The sequence below is a fragment of the Pelobates fuscus genome, chromosome 4 (assembly GCF_036172605.1).
Source record: "Pelobates fuscus isolate aPelFus1 chromosome 4, aPelFus1.pri, whole genome shotgun sequence".
Classification (NCBI taxonomy): domain Eukaryota; kingdom Metazoa; phylum Chordata; class Amphibia; order Anura; family Pelobatidae; genus Pelobates; species Pelobates fuscus.
Genome location: NC_086320.1, coordinates 319,666,374 through 319,693,632, shown reverse-complemented (window position 1 = coordinate 319,693,632; position 27,259 = coordinate 319,666,374). Strand labels below are relative to the sequence as shown.

At 39.4% G+C, this 27,259-nt stretch overlaps 1 protein-coding gene across 1 annotated transcript; it reads left to right on the top strand.

The window, feature by feature from the left end:
• On the top strand, positions 1–27,003 carry SNX10 (sorting nexin 10). The gene is made up of 7 exons (XM_063452353.1): positions 1–87; positions 14,334–14,390; positions 17,506–17,589; positions 17,722–17,822; positions 18,537–18,635; positions 26,104–26,308; positions 26,769–27,003. The coding sequence occupies exons 2-6, from the start codon at positions 14,367–14,369 to the stop codon at positions 26,303–26,305; spliced, it is 510 nt and encodes a 169-aa protein (XP_063308423.1). The 5' UTR covers positions 1–87; positions 14,334–14,366; the 3' UTR covers positions 26,306–26,308; positions 26,769–27,003.
• Positions 27,004–27,259: the final 256 nt, after the last annotated feature.

Genomic DNA, 27,259 nt, shown 5'->3' with positions numbered 1-27,259 from the left:
TCAGTTGTCCCCACAGCCCTCTTTAATAATCACATGACCCTTCTCGCACGCTGCCGGTGTCAGAGCGGCCAGTAAGCGCCCGATCCCGTGAGTATCACCTACCTACCGCCCTGTCACGGTCTGTTAGAGACAGGTGGCGGGGGATTCCAGTTATACAGCTCGGCTTCCTCTGGCTCAGACCCCACTTTCTGTTCCCTGTGTTTGGTTCCTGCTTCATGTTCCTCCCCGTGCACTCACATTGTCTGATGGGGGGCATCTCTGTAACCACAGGGTAGCCAGGGACACCCAGCAAATGTAGAACTGCAACTCCCATGATGCTCTGCAAATTTAATGCTTATTAAACCATTTGTGCCAACCCTGATTTACTCTGTATAAAGTGTGGGGTGTGCAGGGGGATGTACTGTGTATAAGGCGCAGGGGGATGTACTGTGTATAAGGCGCAGGGGGATGTACTGTGTATAAGGCGCAGGGGGATGTACTGTGTATAAGGCGCAGGGGGATGTACTGTGTATAAGGCGCAGGGGGATGTATGGTTTTGATAACTAGTGTTCAGCCATCACTTGGTTGTTAATGGTATTTTCTTTTCAACAGTTAAGCACTATATGCATATACTAGCAGTTTAGGGGTGTTTATGGGAATAAATGAATTGGGTGTTTTTGAATTTGTCATTGTGCAACTTCTTTGTCCTCTGTGTCCTGCTGGGATGTGATATTCTCTAACCCATATGCTGTAGTCTGCATGGGGGCTTTTTGCCATTTCTACAGTGTAAAGCTTGTGTAATAATTGGAATCACAACTGGGTTCAGTGTATTTTCTTAAATTGCTTCACTAAGCAGTTATATGGTCATTACTTAGTGGTCATTATCACAAGTGACTCACTTTGGCTTACAAGCACACTGTCTTGTGGGACACTAAAATGAAAAATAAGCGAGGAAGTGTTTTGAATAGTTTTTTGACTTCTTTAGGATGACACATCTTCCCAAAATACTGTGCACTCTTACATTATTGTGAAACTGCAACCACTTATGTTTACATAACATTCTTTGTAAAGTCTCTTGTACATTCCATAGTTCAATGTGAAATCTTTAAAGAGCTACTCCAAGCTCCGTGGTAAATGAAAAGACCCCCAAACTGACAGAGCCAGCCTAAGTGTTAGAGTAGTTTTTGTTTCTTGGAGTATATGTGTAGCATTAAGGGAACACTATAGTGTCCCCTTAAGCGGTCGTTCCCCCTTTCCCCACACACACTTCCATGACCATGTAAAACCCTTTCTACACCTACCTGTTTCCAAAGCTGGGCTCCTGATGTTGGCTGAAAGGATGGGGGGAGCTTTGAGGCATACAGTGTTTTACCTCATTTGCTGCCAGTGATGTAACTCCACAAACATCTGCATCCCTGGGATGTCACCAGCAATCCCAGAGCAAGAGCTAATATGGTGGCTGTCAGCATCAACTATCTGCTTCTTCAGCCCAGCAGAAGCTGGATGTTGTCACTGGCCACCATGCTCCCAGGTATGAAGGCAAACCTAAACGGTTTGTTCTGTTGCTGGGAAACCTGACCAAGGTGCTCTTGTCATAATACCCACTAATGTGGGATTCTTGCAGATCCTTAATCTGCGTAAACTAATCTGATATGTTAATTGTGCTCTTCATGGAGACATTGAGTGCTCCCCAGCCTCCAAATGCTTCTCTATAGTTATGCATGAGGGGGGGAAATTAACTTTCTGTGGGTCCTGCAGGATCCTCCATAGAGATCAGTGTTCTATTGTTGCATTTACGTTGGCTCGAGGCAGGTGAGGCACCAGGAGCTAAAGAGCAGCTCAGAGGATGGTGGCATCAGTGAGGGACAAGTTCAGGTAAGTAAACCATCTTCCCCAGCACCTTGTGGAATAGTCACAATCTGGGCTGTTGGCAAAATATTCAAAGACCCCAGATGGTGATCGAACAAGTTTAAGACTTTTTTTTTTTTTGTGCAATATTCTAGGCTCACAGTGTCCCACTCTAATCAGCTAAGTAAGCCATAACACCTGCAAAGGGTTTCTGAGCCTTTAAATGGTCTCTCAGTCTGGTTCAGTAGGAATCACAATCATGGGGAAGACTGCTGACCTGACCGTTGTGCAGAAAACCATCATTGACACCCTCCATAAGGAGGGAAAGCCTCAAAAGGTAATTGCGAAGGAAGTTGGATGTTCCCAAAGTGCTGTATCAAAGCACATTAATAGAAAGTTATGTGGAAGGGAAAAAATGTGGGAGAAAAAGGTGCACAAGCAGCAGGGATGACGGCAGCCTGGAGAGTATTGTCAGGAAAAGGCCATTCAAATGTGTTGGGGACTTTCACAAGGAGTGGACTGAGGCTGGAGTCAGTGCATCAAGATGTCGTATTCCTCTTGTCAAGCCGCTCCTGAACAACAAACAACGTCAGAAGCGCCTTACCTGGACCAAAGAGAACCAGTCCTGGTCTGTTGCTCAGTGGTCCAAAGGTCTCTTTTCTGATGAGAGCAACTTTTGCATCTCATTTGTAAACCAAGGACCCAGAGTCTGAAGAATGGAGAGGCACACACTGCACGATGCTTGAAGTCCAGTGTGAAGTTTCCACAGTTTGTGTTGCTTTGGGGAGCCATGTCATCTGCTGGTGTTGGTCCACTGTGCTTCATTCCAGGGTCAACGCAGCAGTCTACCAGGAGATTTTGGAGCACTTCCTGCTTCCTTCCGCAGGCGAGCTTTATGGGGATGCGGACTTCATTTTCCAGCAGGACTTGGCACCTGCCCACACTGCCAAAAGCACCAAAGCCTGGTTCAATGACCGTGAGATTACTGCGCTTGATTGGCCAGCAAAATCGCCTGACCTGAACCCCATAGAGAATCTATGGGGCATTGCCAAGAGAAAGAAGAGACCGAACAATGCAGAAGAGCTGGAGGCCGCTATTGAAGCATCCCCGTGTTCCTTAACACCTCAGTAGTGCCACAGGCTGATAGCTTCCATGCCGCATTGAGCCAGTAATTGGTGCAAAAGGGGCCCAAACAAAGTACTGTGTCCATATGCATACTTATACTTTTCAGAGGTCCTATATTGTTCTATGTACACTCCTTGTTTTATTGATTGCATGTAATATTCTAATTTACTGAGATTGTGGATTTGGGGTTTTCATGAGCTGTAAACCATAATCATCTCACTTATGACAAATCACGGCTTGAACTATCTTGCTTTGCATGTAATGCGTCTATCTCATATATTAGTTTCCCCTTTTACGTTGTATTACAATGCATGATATTCAAATTTTTCAAGTATCAACTGCTTTTGGTTCAGAAAGACATGGCGAGTCTGGCAATCCTGCAATGTGCTATGTTGGAAATTCACAAATAACACCATCTTGACCTAAAATTGGATCTTAACTGGAGCAGTAATTGCACAGGCTTTCATCTAAATTTGTACATTGTATGTTTTAGCATTGACTTGTTTTTGTTTTTTTGAAGAGAAATTATGGTTGCATGTTGTATCTCTATTAAAGTTTAAAAAAATAAACTACAGGTTTAATTTACTGGTAAAACATTAACTATTTGGTAACCTGGTGTGTATGGAATGGATGACCCTAAAATATCTCCCAGTATTTCAGAGGGACACTTTAATTTTAGGGGTGTGACCTTCTTGTTATGAAACTAAATGATTTATCACAAGAAGCTATCTTATTTAGTCTGAGTGCTAAACACATTTATTGTAGTTTTAAAGACCAATTTAATGTGAGTTTTAGTGCCATGGAGCTCTTGCATAAATTGACACTAAAAATATGTAGCGGCTAGAAAAGGGTGACGCTAAAATAGAAAAGAGGGATTTGGGTCCAAAATAGGGACGCTTGGAGGTGTTGCCAGAAACAAATGGTGACGCCTAATTAGAATTTTGGGTGTTGGTAAATGATTTGTCAGAGATTCATGCAAACATTTATAGATTACCGTGCATTGTGTGACATTTCTAGTACAGAGGGAGGCTTTACGTGCAGACTTGGTTGTGATTAGCGGGAACTCATTGATATGTAGATTTGTTCTCCTGATAATTTGGGTTTTGTAACTTTTTGTTTGTCTAGAAGTGGGAAGAATTTGCCAAGTTAAATGGATCTGGCTATTGCAGTATAGAATGTTTTTCAGCATTGCCCATATGTTTATCTGGGGAAAAAAGCTTGATCTCAATTAAAATTGGTTTAAAAGAAAAATGACTGGACGTATGAAGTGCTTAGTAGTGTGTCTAGTAGTGTATTCCATTATATCTCCCCTACTGGAGGCAAAATAGAATTATTCCCCCCCCCCCCCACTTTGTGACATATGTAAGCCATACACAGCTTACTGCTTCTTTAAAGCAAGAGTCACTTGTTGGGGTCTTTAACCCCTTAAGGAAACATGACATACTCTGGTTTAAAATTTTGCGTGTGGTCTCAACACCCATTTCTTCCCCCCCCCCCCCCTTCCCTCCTCTCCTCTGCTACTCTTTCGAGGGTAGCAGCTACTTGGCTGCTAATACTGGTTCTGATAAAAAAAAAATGAGAGGTGTGTGTGTGTGTGTATCCAACCAACCAAGTATTTATGAGAATCGATAATTGAATGTTGTGGCAATGCAGGGAGCCTGCTCTCCCTTAGCTACTGAAAGTGCTCCTCTGAACTAATGACCGGGGAAAGCAGATATGTGTAACCAGGCAGTGCTACTATAGTAGTGTCTGTATTTTCAGCACAGAACAAATTCCCAGCTAATCACCACTTGTATTCGTATTACAACAAATTCCTAAAGCGGCTGCCCTATAGCTCACATTTGTCTGTAGGGCAAATATGTAATTGCCCTCCATGGAATAAAGAGGGCTATAACATAGGAGCAAGCTCCTGAGGAAGTCGAGATCGACGAAACGCGTTGAGCACCCACAAGATCCCTGCACTTTCGGCACAGCAGTTTTTTTGTCTCCTGTAAGCACTTTATTGTTTAGTATTGGTGTCCAATTTTGAAGTTACATCAAGCACTTTGCATTTCTGCACTTTAGCACTTGCACCTTATTACACTTGAAGGCTTCTGTGAGTTTATAGCTGCTGTCCTTAGGGGTTCTTGGCCATTTTGGCTGTTAATATTCTGTATTGTTTTTTATTCCTGCATATATTGCGCAGGTTATACTATACTATTTTATTGTTCTTAAATAAAGTGGATTGTTTGGATTTCCACCCATTGTTATTTATTCATTTATGATATTTACATATACTCTAGTGGTTGTGGCGCCCTGTAGTCTGGAGTTATATTCAGGCATTGTGTTTATTGTGTTTAGAGGTTGGGAGTGACCTCATGACAGTGGCCTGCCTACACTAGCCTTGTGACTTATTTTCACCTCCACCACCCGCCCATTTACTATAACATAGAGCCAGGGGTTGGAAACCTTTGGCACTCCAGGTGTTGTGGACTACAACCTCCATAATAATCTTACAGCTGTAATGCTGGCAGAGCATCATGGGAGATGTAGTCCAAAACATCTGGAGTGCCGAAGGTTGCCTAATCCTGACATAGAGTATAGTACTACGGGACAACTCTATAGTGGGGCAAAAAATCTGCGCAATGTCACATGAGGACACAGGAAATTAAATATGTAGCGTTATGACTTCTTTCATCTCCTATATATAGTACTGGTGCCATACTGGAAACTGTGTACTCACCAGTCGTGTGTTCTGTCATATGCAGCTCTTGATTAAAAAGCTTAAATGAAGATGTATTGTATAAACATAGTGTTGGACACTCCAGGCACTTAACGTATTACAAGAATGCATTTTAACAGAATACGGAAATGATCCACGGAAGAAAATGAAGGTGCTCATTCCATAAGAGCAGACAGCAGTTTATCCTTTTTATTTATGTATTTTATTTTACTCCTCCCTTTCTTAACCAAAACACACACGCTTTTCTGGATGACTCCTTGAATCTCAGAAGCAAGCAAGTAGTACCAAGTCTTTAGGGAATTAAAGGTAACTTCCCCTCTTGTACATTTTTAGGCGGAAACTATGGATTCTTGTTGAGTTGGAAGGATATTGCATTGTGCTGACTTGCTACAAAACCATTACAGTAATGCAGCCTATATCTATATTGTTAATGGACTTGGTTTTCACTGAACTTGTAAAAGGAAAGTTGTCAAATGAACCGTATGCACTCCTTGTTACAGTCTGTAAAATAGTCTACACTTGATTTTGGGTCTTGAAGGAAGAAGTGAGAGTTGCATTTGAATTCCCACTCAAGACTGATATTTCAGATCCTGTGAATTCTCACGAACAATTGTAATACCTCATTCTGTGTCCAGGAAATGGCTGTCCCTTTATACTGTTTGGTGCATCCTTTAACTATCCTCCAAAATAAAGCTGAAATTCTTGTAATTGGGTTGATATGCCAGAATGCACATCTAAACAGCCATCCATCCAAATATTTATGTAATGGTAAATGTTGGACCGTATTCTCCTCTCTACCTCCAAAACAGAGAACCTAGTAAATAAAACACACTTGTGTTTGTCCTGATGAAAGTTCCCATGTGGAACTGAAACGTTGAACTTTTTCAAGTAAAGAATTAATTTGTGAATTACCTTTGAGTGCTGACTTTCCTGTTCTACATACAAAGTGCAATCGAGCACCGGGTCTTAAAAGAGAGATAGATATAGATATATATATATATATATATATAAATTTTTTTTTCTTTTCTTTCTATATCCGTTGCCATTTATTTTCTTTACTATGAACCACATGTTCTGTAATTTCAAGCATGCGAGCAGGTGGTAATTTCATGTAAATTCATAATGGCCTATTCTAGTTATTAAACATATTTTCAGAGTACTGTATCTACTTCTGCAAAAATGTAGTTCTCGGATACCACATTTTCCAGGCTTCTTTATTAAAAATAAATAGAATTATCACGCTTTTTTGTTTTTACTTGCTTATATTGTACACGTTAATAGAAATAGTGAACCTATATATTGTGTTTATACTCTATTACTTGACCAAAATCCAAAATTTATTTGCATCAAAAAGCAGATGGTTCAACCTGGAGGAATAATAAATTACTTTCTATTTGACTCTTTATGAATCTTTTTGATTCTGTCAACACTGTCTGATCCATAAAGACCCCTAAGCCAGTGTGACTTAAAGCGGTACTGTCATGGCAAACTTGCCTTTCTCCTATTGTTTCCTCTTCTCGTTATCTCTCAGAATTTATTTTCTGTAAAGCATTAGATAATGTGTTTTATAACCCACCTTCTATAGACTGTAAGCTCGTTTGAGCAGGGTCCTCTTCAACCTAAGTTTTCTTGTAATTGTCGTATTTGTAGTTAAAAGGACCGTATAGTCCCAAAACAAGTTTAGCTTAATGAAACCATTTGTGTATAGATCATGCCCCTGCAGTGTCACTGCTCAATTCTCTGCCTTTTAATAGTTAAATCACTTTGTTTCTGTTTATGCAGCCCTAGCCACACCTCCCCGTGCTGTGACTGACACAGCCTGCATGAAAAAAGGCTTAATTTTCAATCAGATGGAACTTACTTTAAAAGTTTGTATCTTCTGCTCTGTAAATTAAACTTTAATTCTCTACAGGAGGCTCCTGTAGAGTCTAGCAAGCTATTAACAGAGCAGGATAAACATTAGATAACTCTTTACAGGAAGTGTTTAGGAAGGCTGTGTAAGTCACATGCAGGGAGGAGTGTGTAGGGCTGCATAAGCAAAGTGATTTAACTCCTAAATTGCAGATAATTGAGCAATGAGACTGCAGGGGCATAATCTACGCACTAAAATTTCTTAATTCAGCGAAAGTTATTTTGTGACTATAGTGTCCCTTTAAATCCTCCCCCTCATAATATTGTGGAACGCTACGGAATCTGTTGGGGCTATATAAATGGCTATAATTATAAAGTAGGAACTACTTTTGTCTTGTGTATTTTTCCTATGTTTGACTTTCTTTGACACAAGGAGGAGCATACGAGGGCTCCAATTCCTGTCGGAGAATAAAAAATCCTTTCATACTCCCCTTCCTTGACACACAAAATGGAGCTGACTTAAGCTCTTTGTGTCAAAGAAAGTCAAGGGTTGGAAAAAGACAAGATTAGTCCCTACTTTGTCCTACCCTTTTTTTTTTTTTTTTTCCCAAGAGAAACACAGCAGAAATAAAGAAGGAAAAAAAAAAAAACAACAAAAAAACAGATTCTGTGGGCAGAAACAAAAACAATAGGAGAAAGGAAAGTTCGGCATGACCGTCCCTCATGAAGTGTCTGCCTACTTGGCATTAGTAGGTGTAGCTATTTGCTACCTCTCCAAGAGTAAAAATGTCTGTGTAAATCGGATGTCAAAGTGGAACAGTCACATGCGAGATTAATGCACACGTTTGCAAGATAACCCTCATTTTGTTCTCCACTGCCCATGATGTCTGCAGTTTGGCCTTCTAGGGGATTCTTTTTGCATCTGAAACGATATATTTACATAGCTGAAAAGAGACTCGCGTCCAAGTTCAGCCTTTCTCAAATGTGGCTTTTTACTGTTCCAAAAGAAGGGGGAAAAAAAGCACTTTGAAACTTAACTTTAAGTTCCTCCCTTTCTTGTTTTCGTAATCTCCATCACACGAGGAGTTTATTTATTTATTTATTTATTTATTTATTTATTTATTTATTTTCAAATCTGCTCCACTTGTCTTTCTGTCCCACTCTGGATCATTAGTGACACCTGCAGATCTACACCTGACCAGAAGCTTCAAGTATAGAGGGGTATGCATCACACACAGTGGAAATATTGATTCCCATAGAACCCACCAGCTGGCTCACCCCACTTTACTCAGGGGTTAAAAGATTTATTCTTGTGCTTTCTAAGCACCCTGAAAGTTTTGTTTTCTGCAAAGGATGAACTCTCAAGGCCATAGAATAAACACATGCTTATTCAGGCAGTGGCAGGGTTTACAGTAAGCGTTACACAGGGCTAACACCTTCCCATGGCTCACCCTGAGGGTGACCTGAAACCGGACATGGTGAGACCCCTGTTATACTCCTGGCTGGTGAGAGAAATGGTAATATATCCCGGGGCAGTAAGGAGGGGGATATCCAGGGCTAAGGGTCTCAAGGCCATGACTTTAATTTATAAACCCTCAACTCCCTGCAGTTTGTTCACCAGGACTCTGCCTCTTGCGTCCCTGCTAACTGCCTATCAAATGTCTGAGGGGTATAGGCCTGTACACCAAACTTATAGCATAGTAGGCCTAGTGAATAGCTCAGTGTCCTATAAGATGGAGCACTTCTAAAAAGCTGTGGTGCACTTATGGCTTACGTGCCAACAGAAGCCTCTGTGTATCAGCTGTGGTTCACATGTCATTGGCTCACATTCGATGACCTAAAACATGTGTTCCTTCTATGACAGCTTCTAATGCTGTGCGGGGACTGAATTTCTTTATTTAAAAAAAATATAAAGTACCGTATTTATCGGCGTATAACACGCACCGGCGTATAACAGGCACCTCATTTTAAGAAGGAAATTCCAGGAAATGTCACCCCCCCTTTCCATAGTGTATTCTCCCTCCCATAGTATTCTTCTCCCCCCCTGCACTTTCCCTTGTCCCATAATTACTTGCCTGTCTTCACAATGCACACCGCGGTACAGGAACTTAATTTCAGGTTCCGGTTTCCGGCGGGACTGAAAGGAAGTGTGCCGGAAACCGGAACCTGAAATTGAAGTTCCAGTACCGCGGTGCGCACTGAACACCGGCCCACGCTTCAAGACAGGTAAGTAATTATGGGATATCGGCGTATAACACGCACCCATCATTTCCCCCCTATTTTCAGGGAGAAAAAGTGCGTGTTATACGCCGATAAATATGGTATTTGTTAATTTTCTTTTAAATGAAAGTTTGACACTGGCATGTTTGTCTAAAAATAAAACCGGTTATCATTTCTTATCAGAAGATGGTTGAGGAATGCCTCTATACATGCTTGCCTACTGTTTTTAGTAGGTGAACCATTTATATGTCATTTTGGAGTGCAATGTCTTCTTTGAGACTAGTAAAAGTCATTCAGGAGTGATTGAGAGTGTGGCGGTAGGCATAAACAGATTCTTTGCCCTAGAGAGCGCCTCCTATTCGTACATTTTATGACCTACTTATAAAATATAAAAATGTGGTCTTTTTGTGACTTCTCATTTTCTGGTCCTCTAGCAGGGGGTTCTGTGCAGTATTTTAGCTGGGTAACTTCCTTGCTTGATGAGATTTTTCATTTTTTGTTGGTTAGATAAGAAGAAAACAAAGTAATATTATTTCATTAGAGTTAATGATGACCGGGTAGTCTGAACTGGTTTTGAACTTACAACTAATGTAACCTTGGAATATACATCTGCAATTTCGGGCTCTCTCTATACTGGGAAGTGAAAGTGGCTTTTTCTTTCTTCATGCAGTAATCTAATGCAGTGTGCTTAAAGGACCACTCTAGGCACCCAGACCACTTCAGCTTAATGAAGTGGTCTGGGTGCCAGGTCCTTCTAGGGTTAACCCATTTTTTTATAAACATAGCAGTTTCAGAGAAACTGCTATGTTTATGAATGGGTTAAGCCTTCCCCCTATGTCCTCTAGTGGCTGTCTCATTGACAGCCGCTAGAGGCGCTTGCGTGCTTCTCACTGTGATTTTCACAGTGAGAGCACGCCAGCGTCCATAGGAAAGCATTATGAATGCTTTCCTATGTGACCGGCTGAATGCGCGCGCAGCTCTTGCCGCGCGTGCGCATTCAGCCGACGGGGAGGAGAAGAGGCGGATCGGAGGAGGAGAGCTCTCCGCCCAGCGCTGGAAAAAGGTAAGATTTAACCCCTTTCCCCTTTCCAGAGCCGGGCGGGAGGGGGTCCCTGAGGGTAGGGGCACCCTCAGGGCACTCTAGTGCCAGGAAAACGAGTGTTTTCCTGGCACTAGAGTGGTCCTTTAAAGCACTTCTGTCATGGTGCTTGAGGTTTTTTTTCTTTTTTTTTTTTTTTCAAATCTCTTCTGTATCTTAATTTATACCCTCCTTCCCCCTCCCCACAAGTAGCCTTTATTTAGATTGTTTTGTTTTATTTATTTATTTTTCTTGCTGGCAGTATCAAAATCCATGGCATTGTAAGAAGTGTGTGTTTGTTCATTTATATTTTTTATGCTGACTGTAGGACCATGACCAATTTAAAGTTAAACAGTGTAACATACTTGTGTTAGATTAGTTTGGGAACCCATTATTCAGAGGTATAAAAAGTAACATTAAAATATATATATATTTTTTTCATATAACTTAACTGCAGAGTGGCCCAAAAACAACTATTTGTATAAAACCAAATTACTTACTGGTGCCACTTTACTGGAAATTCCTGTCTACTTTTACACATTGACTGCAACATGGCTTAATCCCTGTAACCCTTATTCCAACTGGTTTTTCCACTTCACGTGTACATTTTCTGTATTCTAAACTAACGCGTAGTCTTCCATGCTAAACCTCCATCCAATCTGTGTAAAGGGAAGCTTAACTCTGAACTGTGACCCCACACCAGGCTACTACATGTCAGTGAAGTGATTTAATGTGCTAAGAACGTTCCTAGTTAAAAAAAAAAAAAAACACATATACGTACAGACCCCCTAATTATTATTACTGCCATTTATATAGCGCCAACAGATTCCGTAGTGCTTTACAATATTATGAGAGGGGAGATTTAAAGGGACACTATAGACACCAGAACAACTACAGCTTATTGCACTTGTTCTGTTGAGTCGAATCATTACCTTCAGGCTTTTTGCTGTAAACACCGTCTTTTCAGAGAAAATGCAGTGTTTACATTACAGCCTAGTGATAACTTCACTGTCCACTCCTCAGATGGCTGTTAGAGATCTTTCCTGGGTCATGGCTGCCTAAAATGCATCCAAACATTCAGTGTCTCTATTATTATTATTATTATTATTATTATTATTATTATTATTATTATTATTATTATTACGCCAACAGATTCCGTAGTGCTTAACAGTATTATGAGAGGGGAATTAACTGTAAATAGGACAGTTACAAATAAACTTACAGGAACAATAGGTTGAGGAGGACCCTGCTCAATCGAGCTTACATTCTATAGGAGGTGGGGTGTAAAACACATTAGGACATTAGTGTCTGCATGCAGACACTGAACTTTGCTCATAGAGATTTGATTCAACTCTATGAGGAGATGCTGATTGGCCAGGGCTGTGTTTGAATCATGCTGACTCTGCCTCTTTGTCAGTCTCAGCCAATCCTATGGGGAAGCATTGTGATTGGATCAGGCTACCACTTTTGATGATGTCAGCAGACTGCTTGTTTTTCTGAGGCAAACGGCATGCAAAGTTACAGCTTCAGGCTTAAATACAGTAAGATTTTGCTATATTTATGGAGGGATGAGGGGCCCAAGGGGGCTAGATGGTGGTTTTAACACTATAGGGTCAGGAATACATGTTTGTGTTCCTAACCCTATAGTGATCCTTTAACTATACAAATAGGACAATTACAAGAAAACTTACAGGAACAATAGTTTGAAGAGGACCCTGCTCAAACGAGCTTACATTCTATAGGCTAATTGTTAAAAGTTGTTTAAAGAACGGGTCTAGAAATTTATTTTTTTTACTAAGAAAAAAAGGTTTTCAATCTATTCATTCTTCATGTTTAATTTTTCTTTGTTGGTTTTTATAAAATTGCATTAATATGTATAGTACCAGTGTGCTCCATAAAATGTGTTGTGGGTTTCTTTATTTTTATGTAAATATAAAGATAAGTTGTATAACTTGTCTAGCACACTTTTAATCTCCCTCCCCCGTTCCAGTCAAATGCATTTAGTGATTCCTCAATTGAGCAAACCACTTCCTTCTCCTTTTTTTTTCTTATCTTTATTTATTAGAGCAGAACAAGTTTTGCTACTGAAATCCTAAGCAACTGCTGCCCCTAGGAATTTTGTTGTGGGTGTGATAACGTGCAGTGCTGTAATTCTTAGTATAGTAGTTGGTTACTTTGTTAGGTGGGAATTGGTACTTTATATATTTAGAACTTAGTGTGCTTATACTTCTGCATGACAGTCTGATACCACTCCTGTTAAATTCTGTAAACCACATGTGAATGTGAAGGCTTCTCCCAGTGTCTTAATCTGCCTCTTTTTCTATATGAAGTAGTCCTTTAAAACGATGTTTCTATTAGCAGTCCATCTCACCCCACCCCCCATCTTATTACTATGGGAAGCTTGGGTAAAGTTTGACTTTGAAGACTTTGAAGTTATTTATGAATTCCACTGACCTCAGGGAAGGTTTTGTCATGGCACTGATTTTAATGGGAAACTGTTCACATTATCTTTTACTGAAGTAGGGAAGTTTTTTGTTATGAGAAGATTAATCTAGAATGCAGAAGTGCTAAATACAGAATAAATCTGTATAAATAAACTTTCTTGAAAGCCAGTAGAACGCTATAAGCCTGGCTGAAGGTCCTCCCTCCCAAGCAAGCTCCTGACTTTGTGGGAGAGGGGTGGGGGGTAGAGGTTTAAGAACTTGTATGGTGGGGTGTAAAATTACAATGCTACAAAACAAAGCCAATGTATTATACAAGGAGGTGAAATGGCAATTGGAGGTATGCGAGTCTGAATTGAGATCACCTGCCTCCTTCACCTTTGCCTCTAAACTGTCTAAAAGAAAATCTATATATCGGTCTGTCGACCTAAAACTACATTAGTCTGTATGCTTGTCACCTAGTTGAAATTTGAGGTTATTCTCTGCAAGGGAGGCAGATAGAGGTCTGGGTCATTGAATATTCCTATTCCAACACGTCCCTATAATTGTAAGCTAAAGTTTACAATCCATGAGGTTTTGAGGTAGGTGGATATATATTGCTGGGTGTCTTCCTAAGAACGCTTATTGGTAAGGTGTTCTCAATGGGATTTGAACGTGAGTTTTCCAGTTCTAAGACAGTGACCACTGCTCTATCAAGGCTGTCTTTTTCATGAGCACAACAGGTGTTACTTTGGGTGCAAAGATCTCAATGTTGAGACATTCTATTGGTTTCCATGGAGATTGCTTCTTATTTAGTACTGTGCCAAGATTGGTCTAAATGGCCTGTCCATCAAGCCATTCTCCTCTTGTTTTGAGGTCCTAGTGAACAATGCCCGTGTCTCTTACCTACATTCTTCCCCCTGCGATTTGTTGATGTAGTTTAGGTATTCATTGTAGTAGTGAAAGTCTGTAAAAGGGAACAATAAACTTAATGTAAATCTGTCTTGTAAGTGCAACATTATTTATATAGCTTGTTTTCTGTATTTCCAAGGATGCAAGTTTAACTTATTATTTTTGTCATATTTTGCAGGTTTCGTGAATCCTGTACGGTCTTTTTTCAGATATGCTGCCTAGAGACAAAAAAGGGGTAAGCAAAAAAACACCAACGATAAAACCAATTTTGAGATCTGTGCTTATACATTTTTCTTACACGTAAAGTGGAAATTAAAGAAGAAACATATCACAATCGAATCGTGTGTCAGTCCTTACTTTTTTGAAGACTTTATATGCCAAGGATCTAAATTATTGGTAGTTAACACTAGCTTTGCCTGTACACCTACTTTAACACTACAGTAGTGCTTTCTACTGTGATCATAGATTGTAAGCTTACTCGAGCAGGACCGCCTTCACCTCCGGTCTGTTAATTACTTGTCAGATATCCCCATTCTATAACTTTAAAGCACTGCGGAATTTGTTGGCGCTATATAAACGCAAGTAATTTATAACACATTGCAGCATGAGAATTGTACAGCGCTACGGAATTTGCTTGCGCAATAATGAGATCTCCCTCTCACGCTGCAGCTACGGCTTGCTGTCCCTGCGTATCAGTGATCAGTGCTGAGCAACTGGCTAAGTCTGGCACTGATCACTATGTGCAGGGAGACTGTACAGCGTCGCTGACTTAAAGGGCTAAAAGCACTATGAGCACTGTATGCTGTTCTCTGGGTGAGCATCAGTCTTTGATACCTGGGTCTCACCGTGTGAGCAGAAATTTAACACACACAGTTCAATGCTGTCCTAACTGCGTTAAGGCCCACTATTTTTCAGACTACATGGAACATTCAGGTTGTGTGAAATGCCAGTGGTGCTCAGGACTGTTTTGGCCCTAGACGAGTACTTGGTGGTACAGGTGTATTTATATATCTCTTATCACTTTCCTCTGCCTTGTATGGAGCTATGTTATGAAGATAACTACTCCTGTTGTTTCTCTTGCCCCCTCTCCCACCCACCTAATTTTCTAAGTAAAAGGTATTCCTTGTCAAGAACACATTCCTTTGGGGATTAAGAAAACCTAGAAGTGTCCGTTATTCCAGGAATTCTGCCTCACCTATTGCATGACTAGCCATGCATCTCTTCCTCCCCTCCCCCATTCCATAAATTGGTTAAATCAAAGGTCTCTCTCCTGACCAAGTATTAGTCATTAGTTTCTTAAACTGCATGTGCATTTTAACGTGTACTGTACATATAATATATACACCTGAGCATTTACAAACTTTTTTTATTATTAAAGTGGACAATCGCTTATACACAAATACAGCTATCAAAAATCCTGGTGCAGCCAGACCTGGGGTTGGCTACCCCTACAGTAATAGTTGAATAAATAATTCCTCCCTTTTTGTTTATATGCGATGTGCAAATACAGCCCGTGAACTATGCAATATGCTTCATCTGAAGTAATGCCTACTATACCTCTGTATAAACATATGGATTTGTGAATTGTAGATTTAGTATTTTTATGCTACACATGTAGATCAAATTTTCTTTAATCAAAGCAGTTTGGGTGGTCTACCCCTTCGCCCATCCCCACTGAGAAATGCCAGAGGTTTAAACAATGTCAAGTGTTTTGTGCCCATTTGGTGCATGGCTTGTCACACTTGGCCGGCCTTTGGTTGGGAAAACTGTACCGCTGTTTAAAAAGAACTTTGCTAGGTTAAAGGAACACTGTAGTACTGGGAATAGAAGTATTCCTAACACTATATAGTTTAACTATCTGTGTGTTCACTTTTTAAATTTATTTTGCAGGTCTTTAAGGTTTGTATTACCATTTTTACATAGCGCTGTGCACTGCTCTCCTTGATACTGCTTTGCCTCACTGGCTGAGAGAGTCAATGTTGATGCAGTGCTTCCCCATAGCAAAAATGAGACTAGTGCGCGGCACAACGTTGCCCTGCATCAATAAATTGCCCTGTAATTCGAGTTACATCAGTTTTACACTTATAGCTGCAGAAGAGTCTAGTTGCTGTCTTTCTGACCGTGTCTAACCTGCAATGATCACTGTAAGGTTAAACAGTCATGGCATCCAGACCACTTTATTGAGGTGCCTATAGAGGCCATTTTTAAGGAAAATGAAGGTGCCATTACCGTTAAGTCGTCTATTTCTTCAGAGAGATCTGCTGGACGGTTTCTTTAGTGCTTAGTCTGTTTTGTAGGTTATATAAATCACCGTAGCACAGATTCCAGAATGCTACTGAAGGTTTAGCTTCACAGTTCTACACACAGATGGAGTTTATGATGTCACTTTAAGGGATCAGGAAATCCCCCTGCACCTGGCTGTGTTCAGTGTGAAGGAACTTTGTAACTTGGTATTAAATGTTTGAGGAGGAGTTGTCCTATACTGTACATTAAACTTGCATGTGTTGGTATACAATGTATTACTCTGTATTCTAGATTAAATTCATAAGATTGAAAAGTACAGATGAAATATGATTTATGGACTGGTTAAACAAGTGCAAATAACATTGTAGTAATCTAACGATGCGCATGATTGTTTTCTGAAGCGAACTCTGAAAGAGAGGATTTTACTTTAAGTAATCTGATACATTAACAGCTGACGAAACCACTGGTGAAATGGGTTTGGATCTTGGACTGCTGTGTAATACAACCCGTGAGACATTAGGGCACTCTTGGCACCATAGCCACTACAGCGGGCTGTATTCCTTTTAAATCCGTGTATCTCTTGTTGCTTTTTAAATGGCTTTCAAAAGGTCTGTCTTGTAAGTGTCCTTATTAAAATACCTACAAAATTATGGGTTATTAAGTGATCTATATACCAATTTTTTATTATATGTATTTCTGCGTTGTGGTTTTTGTAACATAACCACTGGGTTTATAATCTGGTTATGGTACCATATGGTCTTTGAGTCAAACTCTAAAGGAATGGGGGCATCTGCCTGTCATTATTTGTTTGCACCACAGTAAGCTGGAGTGGTTATGGTGTCCCTCTTAGAAACTTTTCAATGTATTTACAAGTGCAGTACAGGAGGGAAAAGGCAGCCACAGTCTGTAAGCTAACACACGGGTTTTCACAAGAGAAAATTCCAAAGGAGTGTCTACTGACGTGACTTTTTTTTTTTCCCCGCCCTCCCTCCTTTTTAGCTCTATAAAAGAAAGTCATAACTTCTTCCTTCAAGTGCAGCACTAAAGAAGAAGTAGACTAGTGTTTTGCCTGAACATTTTCTAACATTACTATTATGCGATTTCAGGAAACTATTAGTGTGTGGGTGCGAGACCCTAAAATACAGAAAGATGAATGGCCATCATATTTGGACTACGAAATCTGCCTTCATGTAAGTATTAGAGTATTGAAGATGCATGTATGTGTTTTTTTAATATTGCACATTACATAGAAAACTTCATAATGAACAGTGTATGTGTGTACAAATGTTTATAAATCTTATTTCCCTTCCTCCTTTTATTAGACAAATAGTATGTGTTTCACACTGAAGACTTCTTGTGTAAGAAGAAGATTCCGAGAGTTTGTATGGCTGCGACAAAAACTTCAAAGCAATGCAGTATTAATGTAAGTACACTGGGTGATGTGACTTTTGTATTTCAAGTACTGTCAGTAATGCACATGTGAAATATGGGAAAACCTAAACACTTTCAGATTTTTATTTTAGTTGGGAGGAGGACAATTTGAATATCGAATTATACTTGCCAACGTCCCATGGCAATTCTCATGTCTATGAAGGCATCTATCAAAGATCTTTCTTTCCAAAACTCATAATTTCAGAGATTAAGATTGCCCCGTGTCCTATGCACAATGCCAGGTTAGAGCCCCTTTCAACAGCTCTTTGGCTCTGTACTGGGGATGGAGGGGGGCTACCAAAGTCTTCAAATCAGAAGCATAGCTGACTTGGAGGATTATACAGTATAATTAATTCTTGGTGGGCAATCATTAAGTCAGTTTTAAAATGGTTTTGATACTTTGAGTGGAGGGGTTGTTCCTTTTTTTTAAAATAAGAAAAATAAGTCCCATCTAAAATACAGTGCTGTGGCAAAACGCATAACTTCTTATATAGACTAAATTCTAAAACTTATTGCATTATACTAAAAGTGTTTAGAGGAGGAAATGTTCAAATATTTTTCGTCTTTAAAAAAAATTAATAAAAAAAAAAATATATATATATTTTCATGGTGTGTAGGTTCTCATTCTTGTGGATGTAAATATCTCTGTATAATGAAACTGTCTTTTTTTTATTTTATTGTTTTTAATTTTTTTATTATATTCTAGAGACCTTCCAGAACTACCACCAAAAACCCCGTTTTTCAACCTTATCAATGCACAGAATGTAGAACAGCGTGTTCGTGGCTTACAAGAATTTTTGAATAAGTGAGTATAAAACATTATTGACTTAAGCATTTATCTGATTATTCATGTGCTGTGCAACAGAGCCATCTTGTGGACGTTGACATATTGAGCTAGAGTCTCTGATTTCTTAGTGTATCTGCTTTATCTGAAGCATTCCCCTCATTTTTATTTTTTTTATTTTTTTTTTCCCTTTCAAATTTTAACCCACAATAGCATAATTTGAAAGGTTTCTCAAAGTCAAATGTTTTCATGCCAGGTGTTTGGTAATATTTAATATCTGCCATAAAGGCAAATATTTTGGTCTAGTTTTGGTGAGTATTGAGAGGTTTTTTTATTTTTTTTTTCTCCTTTTTTTTTTGTGTTTTCCACATCCAAGAAGAGAGCGCACAAAAACTATATCTATAAACGCTATACTTTCTTTTTTTTTTTTTTTTTTTTTAAATTAAATTATCAATATAGGGTCAGGAACACAAACCTGTATTCCTGACCCTATAGTGTTAACATCACCATCTAGCCCCCCTGGGCTTCTCATGCCTACATAAATATAGTAAAACATCTTACTGTATTCAAGCCAGAAGCTGTTGGACGCAGAAAATCAAAAAAATACATTTCTAGACCCGTTCTTTAACCCCTTAAGGACACATGACATGTGTGACATGTCACGATTCCCTTTTATTCCCGAAGTTTCGTCCATAAGGGGTTAAACAACTTTTATCAATTGGCCTATAGAATGTAAGCTTGTTTGAGCAGGGTCTTCTTCAAACTATTGTCCCTGTAAGTTTTCTTGTAATTGTCCTAATTGTATAGTTAAAGGATCACTATAGGGTTAGGAACACAAACATGTATTCCTGACCCTATAGTGTTAAAAACACCATCTAGCCCCCTTGGGCCCCTCATCCCTCCATAAATATAGCAAAATCTTACTATATTCAAGCCTGTAACTTCGCATGCTGTTTGCCTCAGAAAAACAAGCAGTCTGCTGACATCAGAAGTGGTAGCCTGATCCAATCACAGTGCTTCCCATAGGATTGGCTGAGACTGACAAAGAGGCAGATCAGGGGCAGAGCCAGCATGATTCAAACACAGCCCTGGCCAATCAGCATCTCCTCATAGCGATGAATTGAATCAATGAATCTCTGAGGAAAGTTCAGTGTCTGCATGCAGAGGGTGGAGATACTGAATCACAGGATGCTGTGCACAGTGCTGCCATGTGCTCTGCTGACAGCAGATCTGAGTGGATGGAGGCATATTATGCCTCCATCAACTCTGAAGTCCCTCTGGTTCACTCTGACTGCAACTGGAGGTGTTCCTAGCTTTCAATGTAAACACTGTTTTCTCAGAAAATACAGTGTTTACATGAGAGGCTGCAGGAAGCTATAGTTCTCACCTGAACAACCTCATTAAGCTGAAGTTGTTCAGGTGACTATATAGTGTCCCTTTAAATTCTGTGATCTTTGAAGTTACTATTTAGTGAATGAGTGTGTAGGATCTTTTGTTGTATGAATTGGCCAGAACAGAGAGTGCAGCCCTCCTGGTTTCCTATGTTAATCTATTTGGGAGTCCAGGCCCTGTGGGGATATTTATGGGATAATAATAGTAAACAGTTGAGATTTGCCCACTATTTCAATTCTCAGATCCCAAGGATCGTTATCGTGTAAGTGAAATGTATTCCATATAAATAAAATCACAATTTGTTATAAAAATAGATACAATTTATTGTGACAAATTAAATAATATGTAACATGCGTGATAATAATCAATGAATATTCAGTATAACATGAGTATGCAATACAAATGCCAATACATTCCACTGGCTAACCCAGTATAGAATCTACAACATTAGCTGTCAAGACAATGATTTATGATGGTATTTCACAGCGAAACGAAAGTGAAACTTACACACAGACACAGAGCTTGCAGCTTAAGGCCATAAAAACTTTAGCTAGCAGTTAGAATAACCCTTTCAATGCTGGCTAGACCTCCTAGGTAATTAAGACCTATTCTCATATGGTTTTAAATAAGATAACATTTAAACCAGCTCATTAGTCATTTCCTGGAACCATCCAATAAGAGTAATCTACCATGCTCTATAAGCAGAATTTTTAACTTGCCTAAACAGATTTTCTTATTTTAGAGCAAATCAATACACCTGGATAAATATCACAATATGCTTACATGTGATAAATCACATAAATACATAATTATTCTTTTCTATCTGCAGAATAGAATGCTTAATTATATATTCTTTAGTAACTAAGATTTCTAAATATCGAAATCTGATCGTGATTTATCCAGTCATATATCATGCTATTAGAAAATTTTAATTAAATCAGATTAATTAAATGAAACCAGTATAATTACCAGTTGAGTAGACATTCTCATCTGATGAGTAGGTAGTCTCAGGAACTGAATGGATGTGTGATTGTGTGTAAGAAATTCTGAGTGCCCTGTAGTGGATATCTGTCATGGATTTCTCTGCATTGCCCCCGACTGCTCACCTCTTTGCTTCCTTTGCATACCTCTCCCTTCCCTTTGTCTTAACTTTGTTAAAGGGAAAATTCACTAGGTGGTAGACCAATAGAAAACTGGAGGTGTGGTTACCTTCCAGATAGCAATTTAAGTATTTGGTCTATAGAGGGCAGTCTCGTCCCACTAAACATTCCTATCCAGGAAAGTTTAACTTTTCCTGGTGGCTATTTTGACGTCATTTAGCTTATCTTTATGGTTATTTATAATTTAAGTTTACTGTCAGTTCAAAGAGTTTCTTTGGGCTTTCTTCAGACTGTGTCTGGCAAATTCTGCTATAATTTCTAATATGACAGTTATAACTAAATATGACCCCTAAACTTACACTGGGACATTATACAATATCGAAAGTAAATTATTTAATCTTCTCTGTGACAAATGTCTGGGTTTAGAATTAATTATTTTCCATTGGCATTTAGACAGTCTGTCCATCCCCTATTCTCATTTCTTATCAACAAGTTTGTATATACTAAGCATTCCTTAGCTTCTGGCAAAGTGGTTAGTTTTACAGAAGGATAGAAATCTTTTGTCTTTTGTTAGCTTGAAGATAACAAAATGGAGTCTGCTCTGTTCAGAATGATTTAGGCAATATACACTTTAATTTCTATCATAGCACAAAATGTCTGCCGATATAAATACCCTGACAGCCCACTCCCATGACTTTGCACCCCTCCATGTCACAGGTTCCTCATTCCAAGGCCATATTTAACCGAACAATGCAGAGAGCCCCAGGAGCATGGGCTTACTTAGTGGGTTAATCTCACAAGAGCAGACCTTGGGTTAGGATAGGACCTGCCATAAATGGGGTACATTAGCGTTGTGGCAGGCATAAGCAGGGCCTGTGCATGGATTTTTGCCGCCCTAGGCAAAAATAAAACTTGCAGACACACAGATCCACACATTCTCAGAAACGCATAACTTAACCCTCTTACCTTTAACTTCACATATCAGTGCTGTTCATGTGTTTTCAGGCATCTTCTGTGCGCCTAGTTGCCTGGCGGCAGATCATTCTCCCTGTCTTAGCCCCACTGCTATGCTCCCGCCCATTGGTGAATTGTGGATGCCGCCGGACCAGTGTTCTAGCGGGCGCTAGCCTGCAGCCATGTAAGTGCTCCCTAGCACCCGGTGACATGGCCGGCGGCCACTCTAAATTATACAGCTCGATTAGGGGGGGGGGGGGGGGGGGCGGTCAAATGAGCAGTAAAGCAACTACCGGTGCCCCTCTTAGGTGGCGCCCTAGGCGGTAGCCTAATTGGCCTATAGGCAGCGCCAGCCCTGGGATTAAATGTTTGATCATGTACTGTACCTAACTAAACCCCTCATTATTTTACATTAGGTAAAGTGTGTGAAGTAAAAAAAATTGTGTGTATGTACACACATGCATACCTCAACAAATTCGGTGAGCTCTAAATTAACTTTCTGTTTTGGCATATTTAGTCCTATGTCCTATTGCACTGATATTTAGACTGATTTTGTATTCCCAACAAACGTTACACTCAACTATTGGTTGCTGTTCTGCACACATGAATACACTATAATGGTTATCTACTATTATTAGATGTGGCTTAAACCGTTTGTATTGCAAACAAGGGTAGATATTTCTTTATATTGTCACTTATGTCTGGCTGGATAATGCCTAACGTAGTGCCCCATAACACAGATTTTGTGTGTTTCGGTTTTTTGTTTTGCAGTCTCTTCCATCAAAGAGGGGATTGTTCAGAAGCTTGGTGATTGCTGGCTTTTACCATGTAACTTCTGTTTTTATTAATTTATGTGGAGAAGAGGAGGTTCTCCTGCCATTAACCTGTCTTCTAAACAGAGAAGCCACCATTAAAAAAAAAAAAAAAAAAAAAAAAATGTTTACACTCTGCACTCTGGCTGTATTAATTTTCAGCATCTGAGATTGAACACACGTGTATACAATCATCTGGGTTAAGAGGGAGTTATCCAACTCTCCATTTGGTACACTATATACAATGTGATATGTTTTAAAAAGCAGCCTTTTTTAGCAGCATGTGTATACTTTTTTAATTGTTTTATTACATATTTTTACGTTACTAGTAATAAAGGTTACGTTTTATATACGTGCCTATATATTTCAATGATAAAAAGAGGCATTCTTGTAATGTGAAGAATGTGTAGCTCTGGGTGTGTTTTGTGCTTTAACTATTTACTAGAAATGCCCAGTAGGGGGCACTAGAGCTCTAACTGTGCACTATGAGCTTTTATGGTTCTGGCTTAGACATATAGACTTCTTTGTACTGTTCCCTATAGCTACATTCCCATTCCCAGTAAGCCCCAGAAAATATCCTACATTCTCCCTATGCTCCAGGACTTTTTTCTAACTTTGTGTTTTTTTTTTTTTTGTATGTAGAATTTTTCTAAATGACTATACAAACCACTGGCCCATAGACTAATGTACTCAGTTGTGCTGTAATATAGCTACTTCTGCAATATTACCTTAGTCTGTCACCACTGGTCAATGATTCTATTTTGTAAGATTGTCTGTAGTCCGGGATAACATCAGGGCAAAAATGAGCCTGACCATAGCATTGGAAAGACTGGCACTGCGTGAATAAGCAGATTTTGTGCCCACGTGGACATAGATTATCATTGAAAGATGTCACTAGTGGAAGTGAAACTGCAAAAAAGTCATGGTGACCTTACTGCCGGCATAGTGTTGGCTTACTGTACAGTTTGTGAAAAAGAAACCACTTTTAGAAATGGTCTGTTACTAGATGGAATGAAGGCTGTGAAACTTGCCACATTTTATTTATATATTTAACCAGCTTATTTCAGATTGCAGTATGGCGCCGCATGCGTTTTTTTTTTTTTGGCTTGGGATTTACTGTGTGTGTGTGTGTGTGTGTGTCTGTCTCTATATCTCCTGCCTGTTAAATTTTACTTCAACCATTTTTTTTTTTTTTTTATTGGGATCTTATAACATCTTGGGGGCTAAGACCTGTTCCGTGCGTTCTGCTAAGAGTTGAGTTGTATATTGTAGACTGTTGCATTTACCTTGAGTATCACTGCTGGAATTCTTTGGTGGCCAGTAAATTACATCCTTTTTGTTTTGTGTTGTGTTCCTGCTGCCAAATCTCCAGACTCCAAATTCTTCCTGTCCTGCTACTGATTCATTGGCACACTTGGCTGTTAAAATGATTTGTTTTGGTTTTGCTTGTACTTGTTTTTAAAGAGACTGTTTGTTATTATGTGGCATAGTAGATATTTATTTGAAGAATATATAGATTGTATTGTAGTTAAGATGGCAGAAGTATTATTCTTCAGAAACCACTACAGCTATAATGTGCTCCTGCATAAATTTGCATGATGAATACTGTCCTCTGCAAAAGGTTTGCAAAATGTAATGATTCTCTTAAGACAGTCATCTGTAACTGTTGCCCAGATCTGCAGAAGGTTCAAGTGACATGGTTTTTCACAAAGTACCAAACTGATCCGCCTGCTAAACATTAGAGAAACCAAATTGTTTTGAAACATTGCCAGACTATAAACATAACACTTGAACTGTCAGCTGGTATAACCTACATATGACTTGATAGGTTCACGAATTAAAGGTTTTTGTATGGCATTGAAAAAAACAACGAAGTAGAATGTCTTAAAGGTTCATTTGTTTGGGTTTTCCCCCCTCTCCTTTCTCTGTTGCTTTGTTTTGTGTAGTAGTCAGAGGGGCAACAAAGTGCAGGACTAGTACAGCTTTGCGGACTCAATCATCCCTTTCAATTACCTTTTTATATAACGCGTACATCAGATTAGATCATTTAGGATTCCATAGGTTTGGGTACAGCATAAAAATATTATGGGTCTAAATTTCTGCAGTTTCGAAGGCAAAACACTGTGTGATAAAGTGCACATTTACCATAATGGTAAACTTTTCGTGTGTGGCATGGTTTAGGCAAATTCATGAGAAATGCATGCCATGCCGTGCTTGCAAATGAGTTTCTTTTTCAAAGTTATTTGGAAAATATGTACTTTTTAAAACTGACCTAGTGGTTTTTATTTCCCCTCTTACATTTCTCCCCATATATACTGCTAGTTTGCCACAGAGAGTAACTTAATATTTTTACACTTTCTTGGTACCTCCATTAAACGCCTCTCTCCTATGGTGCCCACTTTACACTGTGCCAATGTCACCCATTTGCATAAACGTAAGCTCCCAAATCTGCTTACCTTTTGCATTACACAGCATGGGGATTTGTGTTTTTGTGCCTACCAGTGAATTGTTCACATTCACTATTGTGGCAGGTTTTGCTCCCAACATTTTCTTGTGTCTAGGCTGAGTTAAGGTGTTGGAGATCGTGTGGCACATTCTGCTTACATCTGCTTTCAAAAGTGAATTTATTTTTAGTGTAAACAGTCTGCACTCAAACGGCTTTAACTGGTGCCTGCCCACTGAAACTGGATATGGTAACGTGCAGCTCCTTTAAGCACAATTCCTGGCCCCGTATAGATTTGGAAACCAGTTCTCTTCTGCATGCAACCACTTTATTCCCTTCTTTTACGGATGTTTTCAGCCTGTTTGAATTTTGCATTCTTTTTCCAAACACAATATTACTAGTGAAATCCGAATCGCACATTCACTAAAACAGCAAACTGATAATAGAAAACTCATTTACCTTAAACCAAGCACAAAATATACAACCCTTTCATCTGTTTATTGTAACAAGTGTGCATTTTAAATGTAATAAAATTGTATTGCTAATACTTGCTAAAACAAATAACAGGCCATTTTTATGTTTTTCCCTTCTGACTTGAAGTGGACAAGCACAAGGAAATTTTCTTTGTAGGCATCACCTTGGCACTGTGCACTTTTTAGATTTCCACTCTGGTAACTGCACCCACTATAAGTACACACATTTTATATAAATTTAGAGGTTTCAGATTTTTTTGTCTAATCTCATGACTATAATACCATAACTAACGTCACCCTGGTTTTGTGTCGTAGGATCATGCAGTGTCCAGTTTTGCTCTCAGACAGCCGCCTGCACCTTTTCTTGCAAACTCAGCTTAGTCCAGAAGAAATAGAAGCCTGTGCATCTGGGCAGACTAAGTTCTCTGTTGAAGATGCAATTTATAAGTATGCCAACTCGATCCGGCGATTTCCTGTGGAAGAGGAAGAAGAAAACAAATCATTATGCGTATCCTGAAAGGTACTTTCATGTGTGGTAGCCTTGCTTTAGTTTGTGTTGTTGGTGTAATACTCTGATAATGAAAAAATTAATTGACTGAGATTTTATTGAGCTGTGACAGCTTCTCATAAGAGTCTTCGCACACCTCCACACTGAATTAATGGATGCAGTAGAAATTCAATTATCTGCATTCTGATTATGTGAATTTCATTTAGTCAGACTTGAATTATTCGCGTTTAAATGATCTAGCTTTAAAAAAAAAAAAATCTAACCACACTCCAAATGGCTAATTAAAAGTCCAAATTTCCTGTCTCTCTTTGTGACTGGAGATAATTAAAGTTCTCCTCTGTTACTCAGGCCTTGAGTGTGTTGTGAAAACCAATTTCCTCATTTTGCACCCTCCTCTCCTCCCCTCCTTCTCCCGATCGCACCCCTCCCTCCTGCTGCTATAATGTCTAATACCCCTGTGTCTTTCCCACAGTTCGTCATCAACGTCTGGACAAAAAAAAGGGTGGCTTCCTGCATTTCTCAAACTAGAAGAGAAGACAGAAGCATGGAATACAGTTCTGGCATCATCCAATTAAAATATAGATTGTAGTATAAGGCAGAACACCAAAGTGCAAATTATTGAACATTTCACTGTTTTCAGTCATACTATAATTCCATAGATGTGATTGTGTGTTAGTGGTTGTCCCCCCCTCTACCCCCCCCCCCCCCTCCACCTGTCTGAAAATGTGTGGTGCACATTACATTTACTGTGAAATGCCTGTTACTTGATTTAATAAAACCTCATTTTGTACACACTCGAGCTTGGAAACATGTGGTTTCATTGCCTTGTCATTGAAATTGCATGTCTCATTGTGTGGGATATTTTTATATAAAACCTGTCCATGGAGTGAGACCACAGTGGCACCATTCTGCCACTTAAAGGTGTGTTCTGTTTTTTTATTTTTTTGTTGTTTGTTTAGCAAC